Source organism: Podarcis vaucheri (genome assembly GCF_965113315.1).
Source record: "Podarcis vaucheri genome assembly, chromosome: 1".
Classification (NCBI taxonomy): Eukaryota; Metazoa; Chordata; class Lepidosauria; order Squamata; family Lacertidae; genus Podarcis; species Podarcis vaucheri.
The window spans coordinates 1,899,402-1,913,121 of record NC_138759.1 but is presented as its reverse complement, the minus strand read 5'-3'; the positions used below and the strand labels follow the sequence as shown (position 1 = coordinate 1,913,121).

The 13,720-nt window shown below is 47.9% G+C and overlaps 1 protein-coding gene across 1 annotated transcript in view; it reads right to left on the bottom strand.

Moving 5' to 3' along the window:
- The window catches only part of FANCM (FA complementation group M), a 76,832-nt gene that overhangs the window by 5,797 nt on the left and 57,315 nt on the right, over positions 1–13,720 (bottom strand). The window contains exons 14-19 of the mRNA XM_082229624.1: positions 5,982–7,959; positions 3,807–3,889; positions 3,644–3,712; positions 2,873–2,974; positions 1,926–2,082; positions 1,217–1,320 (exon numbers count right to left, since the gene is read on the bottom strand). Coding sequence (XP_082085750.1) covers positions 1,217–1,320; positions 1,926–2,082; positions 2,873–2,974; positions 3,644–3,712; positions 3,807–3,889; positions 5,982–7,959 — 2,493 coding nt within the window. The remainder of the gene's footprint in view (positions 1–1,216; positions 1,321–1,925; positions 2,083–2,872; positions 2,975–3,643; positions 3,713–3,806; positions 3,890–5,981; positions 7,960–13,720) is intronic.

Sequence of the window (13,720 nt, the reverse complement as noted above, 5' to 3'; positions counted from 1 at the left end):
GAAGTTAAGAAATGCATAAGAAGTGGTTAAAACGGTGGATCATCAGAGGTGCTGATGGAAGTCCAAAAAGATTGTATGAGTGATAAGTTTTGTGGTACATTTTATAATTTATATGTTAAATACAGTAAGAACCTGGGGCAAAGTGGCGTCGATATGCTGAGGAACCAAGCTCTTTCATTTTAACACCTGAGCCAGGTTTCCCCAGGCCTCTGCACACTGCAAAAACACTCCCCCACCCCAATTCCTGGACTGTTCACATCTCTGCCTGAACTGCTGCCCGGACTCACATCAAAGGCTGAAGAAGTGTTAGAAAGCAGCCTGGGTTTAGGGAGAAGGTCAACGTGTTCTAGATGCGCTTGTGCTCCCCTGAAGGATCTGTTTCTTTGGTTTGGAGGGAGGATCCAGTCTTGTCCCTGGACTCCCAAGAGTTCTCAGTGGCACAAGGGGAGTTCCCTCTCCCAGCCAATGCTGGCCCATGAGCTGTGGCTTCACCGAGAGAGCGGCAGGCTGGCCAAGGGCAGCCATGTTCTGGGGACCTTTTGGCAATGTGGAGCTGCCCTGGAAGCTGCAGCTAGTAGACTTTGAATAGTGGCAAGATTTGTTCACAGCAACTTCCCCCAGTTAAAGGACCTTCACTGGCGGCTACCAGTCTTTTTCCGAGCCCAATTCATGGTGGCATTACTGTCCTTTGAGGCCAAACTTGCTTGACTCCCCAGTGCCGAAAGGAAGGCCGAGGTCATTCTGCTCATGGCTATGAGGGAGGGGGGACTTCTCAAGGTCAGCATCCCAACCAGGGACCACATTCCTCAGAGAAGTCTGCCTGGCACAGACTTTTTCCCAGATCATTCAGGTGGAATCGGAATCCTGCTCTTAGGTTGTCGCCCCCCCCCCCAATCATGCTGCCTTTTCTTTCTTGTGCCGTACAATAGCTCTGATTTGTGATATTTGTATTTTACATTGTTTTAATATTTTGATTCATGTGAACCGCATGAATTTTTATCAAAGGGTGGTATTAAACAAATCCCGACTGTATTGAGGCAGCAGGTTCTGCCTTGCTAAGAAGTCAGCCCACCTTGAAACAATCCTTTAAGACGACACTCGTGAAAAACGACCATTTGCTCCGATAAGGCTGTGAGAAACCAACAAGCAGCATTTGTGGATCAAGACCACCCCCAGTTTGTGCTTTGGACACAACCCTCCCTGTCTGCCTTCCTACCTGTGAGAAAACAGCCACCGAGTTGCATCCTTTCTGCATCTTATACCTGTTGCCAACGGCTGGGCTTCGTACAGATTTCAGGTAGACTGCATGCATCTCAGATTCTAAGCAGAGAGAAAAAAGAGCAGCCGTCAGGCAGGCAGAAGAGGAAGTGAAGCCGCAGTCAGCACCTGTTTGGGCAGGCTTCGCAGGCGGAAAGAGTCTCTGTAGGGTGGGGGAAAGATGTGTTGTGCAGGGAAGCTTGTTTTGCGGATCCCGTTACAATTCCCACCACACAAACAGACTCCGCGCGAATCAGGGGCCTGTTAGTAGCAGAGAAACCCTTCCCACAATGGCGCTGGGGGACAGGTTCCAACATGTGGCAATTGCTACCACACAGAAGCAGTTCAGTGGCCTCCAAGCATCCATCTCAACATGCCATTCATTCTCTATCCGTTTCCAGGCCTCTGTCCAAGTGCTGGCTATTCAAGCGCTCCTGCAGTTTGTGCCTCACCTTTCCACTTTGTTGATGATACTGCAGCATGGGCTGAAGGGTTAAGCAATGCAGTCCTGATTTACTGCTGCTAACTGATTTCCAAAGCCTGACATGCTGGCTGCAAGCACGGCCTTGTAGGAAAGCTACTGGGAGGACTGGTGCCAGTGGGAAAGGACTATTAGAGCCAAGGAAGTGCCAGCTAATAGGAAAAGGGCAGGGTTTTCCTTCACTTACCATTGAGATCTTGCATAATCTGTGTCTCATCATTTAAAAACTCGATGAGGGAAGAACTCTGCACGTTTTCCGAGCCGACGCTCTCGTCGGATGAAACCTCCATGGCTCCTTCCTCAGAAAGTTCCGCCTCTTGGTCCAGGAAGTATTTGGCTGCGTTCTACACGAAGCAAAAGCAAGAGAGTTCCTGCCCAGCAGCATCCCATTTCGCAGACTCCAGCCATGCCAGGTGGCCGTGGACTGGCCAACCCCCACCCCATGGCGGATCAGAACTGGGCTTCTTTTAGGAACTGGCCACGGGCAAGGACACGATCCCATGTTGGCAGCCAGCCCACGAAGCCCCACCAGCCATGCAGATCAAGTGATCTGAGGCCACAGCCTCACATGGAAAGAAGAAGCTCCCCATTACCGGGGGCCAAAGCCTCTAAGTGCAGAAACTGTCTATCCTCAACTACAAAACACAAGGCCAAAAGTACCTCTCCCCGAATTCCTTGGTTTGGTATTAGTTTCCTGACAGCATCTCCAAGTAGGCCTGGGAATGACTCCAGCCTAAAACCCCGGAGAGCCACTGCTGCCAGTCTGTGGACAATATTGAGCTAGATGGATCAAAGCCCGTATAAGGCAGCTTCCAGTTTTATAATGACTTCTCAGGCAGAGAGAGGCCTCTCCTCCTTACCTGAAACCAGATCCTCTTCTTTAACTGGGGATGGGAGGGGCTGAATGACACACCAAGTGTGTGTCGTCCTGCTCAGCTGAGCTGCATGGCCCTGCTCCAAAACTGAAATTTGGCCTAACAGGGGAGACTCTGTTTCCAAGCATGTTCCCCTCACGCACGCTGCCCCGTATTTCCTTCCTGTTTAAGGTTCCAGAGGGGGAAACGAAAAGCACAGTTCCCCCGCACCCCACACCCATCAGAAACAAAGAAGCATCGCTGAGTGTCATATGCGCACCTTCCTGGCAGCAGCGTCTCCCCTTTTCCGCCTCTTCACACCTGGCTTCTTGCTCCAGCTCTTCTCAGAGCAACTTGGGCTTGCGTCGCTAGACAAATCTGACTGAAACAGAGCACAGGCAGTGGTCAAGAGTGGCATCAGAGACAGATTCCTCTGGCCTTAACTGCTGCTCAATGCTACCCTGGCAGGGACTTTATGGGTCTGGCTTAACCAAAACGTGCAGCCTTTGGCTTCAAAGCTGGGGTGCTATAGGCAGCCTGGTTCATGTTCCTTATGATTAATGTTGATGGTGAAATTACACTTAAGGAGTGGTTAAAGAATTCTGGAGGAAGAGTGGAGGAGAGGAGGGGGTGGCCTGTTCTGCCGTTTCTCGTGGAGAACCCCTGGAGGGGCAGCATTTGGGCAGGTGGCCAAGAGGACGACTCAGGGTAAGGCAGCAGCCTACTGGTTTTCTGAGTGCGTTCGACTGAGAATGCTGCCCAAATATCTCTCCATCTGAAGAATAAACTTTACCACATTTTACAGGAACTGCTTTGAGCACAGGTGTCATTGTGGGAAACATAGCACATAAATGAATTGACTGTAAAAAAAACCCAACTTTACTTCTGCTAGATATCTCAAAACTAATCAGCTCCTGTCCTTTTGCAGGTTAAAGCCATTTTAGAAAAAATGGTAATAATCATTTCCTAACAGTAAAGAGGAATGTTTAAGCCAACCGGAGCAAAATGTGTTTTATGTGTTTTTCCTGCCCTGACTGGGGTATTTACTCACTGTGACGAGCGGACGTCTCCGTTTCTTGACAGCACATACTGGCGATTCCAAGTCACAGTCATCACCAATCTTGGGAGAAGGAAGGAAGACGTCAAAACACATTTAGAAACCGCACAGAGAGTTTGGAGCTTGGTGGCCTTTAATTTTAACTGAGCTGACTCACGTTTTGAGATGGGAAAACGTTCACTTTCTTCTTATTTTGTCTGAGAAAAACAATTTCTTCTTCGCTTTCACTGCCAGCCCCAACTGCGAAGGAGTATGTAGGTGACAATAATAAGAAAGTGTGTGTGTGTTTTTCACCATACAATATATTCGTAAATCCGAGAGGAAAACGCTTTCTTCCTTTTTTCTTTAAATAAGGCAATTTTGGCTTGGGAGGTTGCTATTGTCTGCCTGTGACTCCCCATCCATCCAGGGTCCAGTTGGGGCAACGTAAACAGTATTTCCCAGCAGAGGAAAACAGCTGGAAATTAAGAGTATTTCCCAGCAGAGGAAAACAGCTGGAAATTAAGAGTGCTACCGAGTGATAGGGATGAGGGGAAAGAGAAGGGGAAAACACTAAACCAACTTCACTTATCTGTTCTTAGACATGTTGTCAACCCATGTACAAGAGCTGTTGCTCCTCCTACAGGTAGCCAGAGAGGCACCTCTGGAACAAGGTATCTCCAGCTGACTCCATTTCTCCCCTCCCCGCCACTTTTGCCCCATTTTCTAACTCTTCCCTGCACCTATTCCTCAAGGATGTGCTGGTTTGTTTTTAATAGGAATCCAGCAATCCCCCACATGCTTTTACACAGAATGAGGAAGGAGTAGGACTGTTGCATTTAAGCTAAGAATGTAAAAAGGTAAAAGATGGAAGCTAAGGATGTATAAACTTATGCTGATCCTGCAGCTGGATGAAGCCTGGGGCTCCTCTGAGCAAGCACCCTGTTCTGACGGTGGCCAACTGGGCGTCCATGAGGGGCACCTGTGCGCACAGCCGTGCTCTCCCCTCCCACGCTTCACAGCAACTGCCATTCAGAAGCACACAGCCTCCGGTGGGGAAACCGCCAGGTCAGGAGTGAGCAAAGGCATTGCATCCACAGAAGCAGAGCCTCCAGATGCAATAGTGCTGCTTTATTCTACCTTGGCCAGGCCTCATCTGGCTTACTGTGTCCAGTTCCAAGCTCCAGTTTATTTACATTTCAATTTTTTAAATTGATTTTGTAATAAACTGCAGTATCGCTCTGTCTAAATCACATTGCATCTTATATAATACCACTCTTACTGCAAAATTGCTTACATCTGATTGGAAAAAAGCTTACTGGATGAGGAACAGAAAAGTTGAGGTTTATTCAGACATATTATCCCAAATTAATAAAGTTATCTTCCTTTTTTAAAACAAGTAAACAACTGTGGCCTTGCCTGCGCTCTTATTCAATGAACCTAAAAGTGTGCTATTTTAGCCACTAACCTCCCAGAGTTTAACCCTTTCTTTAAAGGTTGGTACAGCCACCGGTCTCCACTTCCCAACAGAGTTCTAGCTGCTGCCTCTAACCGTTTAAAAAGGATACTGACAAAGTAAACTGCATATGAAGGAGTGTGACCTAGATGGAGGGGGACCGGGAGGCCCCTCACTAGGAGGAGAGGCTGCAGGGAAGCAGGCTTAGATTGGAGAAGAGGCAATGAGGAGGCAAGAGGGGGGCCAGGATCTCCACTGGCGTTGAGGATGGGCCGAGTAGGACAGGGCATCAATGAACCCACTTCAGCAGGCCTTTAGGGGCATCAGTGCCGCCGCAGCGTTTTGGTCCTGTTTATTGTCACTACTGACTCTGCCATGGTTTTATCTCTCCCTGTTTTTATCTGACTGGTGATCTGTAACTGAGGGAGAGGGGGTTGCTTTTAATTTATTCCACTGTACCCTACTTTAGTACCATCTTGTGTGGAGAGGAAGGCTAAATAATATTTTAAATGCATCGCAAGAAAAATGATTTAAACATTCCCAACAGCATAAACCATTCAAGAGAGAATGTCGGACTGGCTCTCTTTCCACTTGAGGTTCTTAAGCAGAGGCAAGATGGCCTCACCTACTGGGGATCCAGGGGGTGGGGGTTTCCTGCATCAGCTGGGGGGGGCAGGGGGTTGGGCTGATTCCCCATGAGGCCCTTTCCAACTCTAGGATGTTGCCTTCTGCAACCTGATGCTTAGCCTTGCCATAAACCGAGCGAGAGAACATCCCTTCATTGCTTAAAAGGCAGGCTCTCAGTATCCAGTTCCCATCTACCTTCTGAAGACTGTAGGCAGACTATGTCCTCTCTGCATCATGCCTTATGCTATTTTAATTTTTTAAACATCTTACCTTCAATGGGAAGCACGTTAGGGCCATTTAGGCTTCCGTTTTCCACCTTTGAGGTTTCCCGCAGTGCAAGCCCCTCCGTGCTGAAAATGGAGTTAGCCAAGTCCCTTTTCACTGTACTGGCATTCCCTCTCCTTGGAACAGGCGCCTGTGAGCTTTCCTGCCTATTCCCGGAGAAAGAACTCGTGAAGGTTCTTCTGGGGACGCCAGCATGGCTCACCTGCCGACCTGTCGGTGTGGAAAATGCAGCGTGCGCAGAACTTGGTGACTGGCACAGTTTCCCTCTCGCTGGTGTCAAAGGAGAGACCAAGGGAATAACATTTTCAACTGCCGCAAGACAAGAGTCCCGATTTCGTAGGTGTAAAGGTGTAGAAAACTTGGCTCCATTAAAGCATTCATTACCCCAGGTCAGTGGAGACTTCCTTGACATGTTGCTGTTTGAGAGCGCGACTTCAGCGCTAGAGGAGCTAACTGCCACATGAGTCCCCCCATCTTTCACGGTGCCCACTTGCTCTGAGCACTCGTCCTCCGATTCTTGAGTCAGGAAACCCAGATCAAAGTTAACAGAGAACAACTCCTGAGAAACATTGTAGAACTCTCCAGGACGCTGGCCTTCTTCTTTGCCTGCACGGACAGGATCAACTGATGCTTCCAAACCTCCATCTCTTGGGATTGTCAATGACTTCATGGGGTTTCCTTGGCTGACCTCATGAAGCTCCTCCCCTGAGGGCTGCCTTTCAGAAGTCCCCTCTTCCTTGCTCAGGGTACTGGCTTGAGTAGCCCGCAATGATGGCTCTGAAAGCTCCCCTCCTTTTGTGTCTGGATGAGGGCCACTCTCTGCAAAATCCTCTCCTATAAAGAAACACCCAGGCACTTCAGTAGGGCTTGCATTCCTCTCAGCCAGCTTCTGGGATCCTTGATGACTTCTGCAAGCCGCCTCCTTTCCTGAATGGTTTGCTCCTGGATCATGATTTGCCACTGGTGGAGTTCTCCCCTGAATGCCCATCTGCTCTTCATCGTCACACTCAAATATTTCGTCCCAATCAAAATCATTTATCTTGCCAAAGGAAGCTTCAGGAATGCAGCTTTTTTCCAAAGGGTTATCCAAGGAACACTGTTCCTGAGCATCGGTGAGTTCAGACATGGTTCGAGGTGACGTGGAAGGTGGTTTGAAAGGTGTCAGTTTTTCTCCTGAAGGACGCTTGCCTGCAAACACACCGGAAACACATTTTTGCACTGAGCTTAACTGCTGGGCTACATCCTCTGTCTCTTCTTCAGAATCAAATAATTCATTCAGAGAAGGGGGAGACTGTGACAGAAGCCTTGCTGCATTTGTTGGGATGCATTTTCCCCAAAAAGCATCCTCTTCGGCACTTGCACCAGGAAGCACAAAGAAATCCGCCACTGCTGCTGGTGGTGGTGCATAAAACAAGGAAGAAAGGGGAGAATTTTCTTCTGCAAAGCAGCCGTAGCCCGAATCTGCACTGTGTCCATTCCATGAGCCGCACACTTTTGAGATGGGCTGAAATTTTGTTTCTGCTGCATTTTCACGATCAGCAATGCTTCTCTGGGCAGTGCTTATGCTGGCTGATTCCACCATGTTTTCCTCATCCTTATCTGACAGTTTTTTACATCCAGCACCTTCAACCAATGGCAAAGTGCTTACTGGAAAACCATCTGCAGGGCTGAGTCCCTCTGTAGCATGTAGAGCTGTAGAGTCTACCGTCAGTGCCTGAGGCCTGTTCACAGATCTGAAGCTCGTTGCTTTAAAGAGAGATACACATTCTGCATCAAGCTCCACGGAGGAAGATGAGCGATGTGTTGCTGCTTTTGGAGCCTCTGGCCGGGGTTTTCTAGAGAAAGGCGCCTTCTGAGCAGCTGCAGCATCACGACACCTCTTGCCCCGATGAGCCTCCTCCGATGCCTCAACATCTTCCCAGTGAAAATAAGGACGGGTATCCAGCTCATAGCGGCATTCTCCCTAGTTGAAAAAAAGAAGAGACACTATTTCAGATATCTGCTTGACTCAAAGTTCATCGCACTCCTTATCCTCCCATCAACTGTGTTTACTAGACTGGCATTGCTTAATAATAATAATAATAATAATAATAATAATAATAATAATAATAATATTAATTTATTTATACCCCGCCCATCTGGCTGGGCCTCCCCAGCCACTCTGGGCGGCTTCCATAGAAACCAAAAATACAAAACCACCTTGGCAGGGGGTTGGACTCGATGGCCCTTGTGGTCTCTTCCAACTCTATGATTCTATGATTCTATAATAAAATATCACACGTTAAAAGCTTCCCTGAACAGGGCTGCCTTAAGATGTCTTCTGAATGTCAGGTAGTTGTTTATCGCTTTTGACATCTGCTGGAAGGGCGTTCCACAGGGCGGGCGCCACCACCGAGAAGGCCCTCTGCCTGGTTCCCTGTAGCTTTGCTTCTCGCAATGAGGGAACCGCCAGAAGGCCCTCGGCGCTGGACCTCAGCATCCGGGCAGAATGATGGGGCAGAATGATGGGGGTGGAGACGCTGCTTCAGTCTTGCAGAAGGGAAATGGACCAGGAGACCAACATTTGCTCATGAGGGCTCAAGGAGAAAATCAAGAGAGGCTTCTGGATCAGGCCAGCAGCCCACCTAGCCCAGCTTCCTGTTCTCACAATGCCTTCTCCCCAGATGCCTGTGGGAAACCAGCAAACAAGATTTGAGCACGAGAGTCCTCTCGCTTTGTGTGACCTCCAGCAACTGGCATTCAGAAGCAATACGGCCTCTGACTCCACGTTCTACATCTCTCCATCCACAGATCTGTCCCTTTATTCCTACTCACTGGTTCTCAATCCTCAGTCCACAAGAGGACCTCTTTCATGACTGCTAAGCTTACTCAGCAGGAGTCTTTGGTGAGGTACTTTGTCAAAAGCCTTTTGAAATTCCTAAGTATGCTATGCTTGTTGATACTCTCAAAGAACTCAAATATGTTCATAATGCAAGACTTGGCGTTGCAGAAGCCATGCTGGTTCTGTTTCAGGAAGGCTTGTTCTTCTATATGTTTGGTTATTTTATCTTTTAACAATACTTTCCATCAGTTTCCCTCCACTGCTTCCAAATCCTGGACTGACTATGTTCTGGAAAACAATGCCTGTGTGTATTGGTGCAGCCTTCCCTAAGTTCACAGGATCATGGAGTCATTTAAATCAAAACAGAACGATGCAGCTAGTTCATTTACCTGCAAATCTGGCCTACAAAAAAAGAAATAACATTAAAAATGACCCGATACATAAGTTACATAAAGCAACTCTCCTCCAGGGGTACCCAAGTCTGGCAGCTAGGATCATAGTGTGTGTCCTCATTTCAGGCTCACAAGGTCTTACATAAATGCTCTCCTTCCCTATGGAAAAGGACACTTGACCCCGGGCAGGTTCTAAACCGCAGGTGGGAAGCAAAGACACTCTCACACCTTCACTCTTTGCTTAGCAGAGTAAAGCATCAAAAAAACCATTTGAAGGAACTAACAAAACTTGAGATTTGAAACCAGCTGCTCAGCAAAATAGGTCATGGGACAAAACCACTCCTTTCCCAATACGATTGCATTAGCGCAACGGCTTTCATTAAGAATTATAGAATCCTGCCAGATTAACAATATTCACAAATTGGAAAGGTGACAGAAAATGTGGTGCCTAACAATTAAATGGGCTTCTGGCCTGCAAAAAAACGAACAACAGTTCTCTCTCTCTCTCTCTCTCTCTCTCTCTCTCACAGGGGGAGCAGGGCATCAATAAAAGGGAGAATCCATACAGCTCATTTCACAAACATCCCACCCGTAGAGTCACATGGCAACTCTGGCTTTGGGAGTGCAGGAGTCATAATTACAATACTGACAACTCTTGGGCTCCAGTAAAGTGACTCCTTGCAATGCCAAAGAACCCCATGGCTGGAGCGCATGAAGAATAAGCCTCCAAAGGGAACATAAGGCACTAGGAAGGAAGGAAGGAAGGAAGGAAGGAAGGAAGGAAGGAAGGAAGGAAGGGCAAAGCCAACACAGCATAATTTTGGAATGAACATCAGTTTCCCTGCTGTCATTAGGGGCAATGTGTTTTCTGTAACAAGCTGGAGAAGCGAGCAGGGAAAGCTGGCAAGCCTTTCAGATTGCTGAGTGCAGCTTTATCCTCTTAAATGCCCATATGACCCTTTAATGCTCCAGGGCAAAGTAGTGCAGGACCTGATTAGCAACAGAGTGTGTGTGTGCGTGTGCGTGGGTATTAGTGGAAGCTCTCAGCACACCAAGCTTAGCTTTTCAGATGTGGGTTGAAAAGCAAACCATGCAAACAGAATTGCGCAGAACCATCCCTCCTCCAAGCACAGCTTCCACAACCTCCCCCACGAACCTGCGCCTTTCTTGTCAATGTTCTGTGCTAAAAACTGCTCCCTAGAAGTTCTCCTCTCAACTCCTGGGATCTTGCCCTCATTGCCACAGTCCCAGGGGTGACAGCAGGTGTGCCAGGAGACTCATGTGCATGGCTCAAGTGTGCCTTGAACTGTATGACCACCTGACTGGAGCATTATTCCAACCTCCAATGGGCTTCTGCCTGGGGCTACAGCAAGGCTTCAAGCTAACTTGCTCACCTTCTCCGCACTCAGGCTCCCATGGGGCCTCCAACGATCCTTGCTAACTCAGATGCCTGGCAAGACCTTTGCAGTCATCCTGCCCCTTCTCAATCTAGGGCCAACCAACAGAGCTGAGCATTGGTCGATTCAGGACATATGAAAGGAAGAACTTTACCACGCATGGTTAAACTATGGAATTCACTCCCATGAGACGTAGCTGTGGCCACAAGCTTGGATGGCTTTAAAGGGGAATTAGACAGATTCATGGTGGGGGATGAATTCATGGCTTCTAGGCCAGGATAGCTCTGCCCTGCCTTCACAGTTGGAGGCAGTGATGGTCTCCTGAATGCCAGTTGCTGGAAGCCACAGGAGGGGAGAGAGCTCTTGTGTTGAAATTGTGCTTTTGGGTTTATCTGGGTGGCCACAGTGAGGAGAGGACGCTTGCCTTTTGAGGCACAAGAATTCTCCACAACTGTAACCGTGCTCCTGAGCGGAAGTTCTTCTGCGGGTTTCCGCTGTGAAAAGGAGATGCATTTTCAACACTGTTGGAAGTATTCCCAAGAGGGAAAACAGACATAAATAAACAAGATTATCCAAGCACAGATTGAGGCTGTCTTGCATGGACAGTTCCCATCCGCCAGACATTTGATCCCAAGTGCTGAAGCTGCAGCAGCAGCAACAACAACAGAACATTTGCACTGCTCCTGCACGTCTGGGGCTTGACTCCCTCCTCTGGATTCTCTGCAGGTTTCTAGCCACAGTTTCCCGCCCATGGAATCCCAGCAGCCATAAGTAGGAGTCGCACATGTGGGCAATTATAGCCTTGAGCCATTTTGTTGGCGTAGGAGTGTGAATTGAAGTAGGAGAGAAAAACCGACAAGTGTTAAATATAACACTCTGACGTTAGTGCAGGCCAAGAACTGCATAGTTACTGCGCGTGACTCAAGCTCCTGAACCCAAAGTGAGTTTGCTGCTTAAAACCTGCCTAAGTGTGCCAACACACGGCATCACCTGTTCAGGGAAGTTTTTAATATGTGACATTTTAGTGTATTTTTCATCTTTGTTGGAAGCCGCCCAGAGTGGCTGAGGAAACCCAGCCAGATGGGCGGGGTGCAAATAAATTATTATTATTATTATTATTATTATTATTATTATTATTATTATTATTATTCACTGGAAGCACATCTGCACCCCTAGCTAAAGCAGAAGCGCCTGGAAAGGGGTCTGTCACACTTCCTACAAAAGGGGGGTTGAAATCCACCCAGGGCACACTTTATTAAAGAATCCACAGAATAAAAAATGAACATAATATTTTAGCTGCAATTCATTCATTTTCAGCTTTGCATTCTTGTTATAAAAAACACACACCTAGACATTCCGTTGTTCCATCCATAACCTAGGGGTTTAAGGTGCCCTTTAGCTCCTAGCTTCCATATCTCAGTTTCAACCTCAAAGTTCAACCACTCACCATTTAATCATTATTATTAATTAGTTACTTTTCTTCCAACAATAGTTCAAAGCGACTTACAACAAACAAACAAACAAAACATTAAAAACCGCATAAAACAAAACGAAATAAGAATCTAATAGACAATCATATTCTTAAAAGGCAGGATTAAAACATCTCAACCACTCAAGGAGGCCATGGATAATTTAAAATCAAAGGCTGGGCAGAAAAGAAATGTTTTTGCCTATTGCCTAAAGATATGTAATCATGGCACCAGGCGAGCCTCCCTGGAGGGAGCATTCCTCAAATGGGGAGCCACCACTGCAAAGGCCTGTTCTCATGTTGCCACCCTCCAGGCCTCTCACGGAAGAGGCATATGAGAAAGAGCCTCAGAGGATGATTGAAGGGTCCAGGTCAGTTCATATGGGGGGAAGGAGTCCAAGAAGCACTGGGGTGCAGAGTTGCATGAGGTTTTATAGGCCAAAACGAGTGTTCTGAACTGGGCCCAGAAGCTCACTGATCGTCAGCACAGCTGGGCCAGGATGACAGTTGTGTGCTCAGACCGCCTTGCCACGGTGAGCAGCCTGGCCACCAAATTTGGCACCAGCTAGTTTCTGAAATCTGAATTCACAATCTCTTATTGGTGTCAACATCTACGGAGGCTCCTGTTGTTGAAGCTACAGCTCCCAAAGCAAAAGCACAGCAGAAAAGCCTTGAAAGGGGTATTGTGCAAAAGCTGTGTTCATTCTAATGAGCTGCGCCCAGCAAGCACACTCTCACTGAACAGAAAGTCATCTGCTGGGCTCTTCTGGAGCAGCTGTGCAGACAGCTCAGGATTCCAGAGCAGAGCAACTGGCTTCTCTCTAACAGAGGAGAGGCGGCCACCCATGGCCTGCAGGCCAGATCCAGCCTGCCAGGCCTCATCTTTATCTACAAGCAGACTGGGAGATAAGGCTCAGAGTCTGATCTTTAGGGCGATGAGGGATCTTTTATCTCCAGCCTTAGTGCTAAGCACCATAGCACTGTGATGGGAGATAAGCCCACTGCCTGCTCTCAAAGCGCTGAAGGCAGCACTGTGGAACCTGCAAACTCTAGCTAGGGGAAAATCCAATCCGTTTGGCCAAGCCTCCGTTGCCTTAGCAATGAAGCCAGGAAGGCATTAATAAAAAGCTTCTTTTATGGTTCATCTGTGTGTTGATGTGAGCATCTGCATGAAACAGAGGGTTGTTTCCCCCTTTACTACAGCAGGACACAACTGTCTCCATAGCTTTTTTGTGCTTGGAATAAAAGGTACACAGAGAAAAGCCAAAAAACTCAGTTAGAATCTCATGCATGTATTTGCTCAGAATTTACAGCAAACTAAAGTGGCTCGCCAGATGCAGCTTTGTCACGCTGGCCACGTGACCCGGAAGTGTCTCCGGACAGCGCTGGCCCCTGGCCTATAGATGTGAGATGGGCGCACAAACCCCAGAGTCTGTCAAGACTGGCCCATTCGGGCAGGGGTACCTTTACCTTTACCTAAAGTGTTTTTACGTTAAACTAAGTTGGTAAGATCAACAGGTCCTCAAACCTGAATGCCATTGTCAGGGGTTCAGGAGCAGAGGCGAGGGCAAGGGAGGAAACAGAGAGCGAGGGGGAGGAGGCAGAAGAAAGGATGAGTGATGACGACGACCCGAGATCTCCGAGCC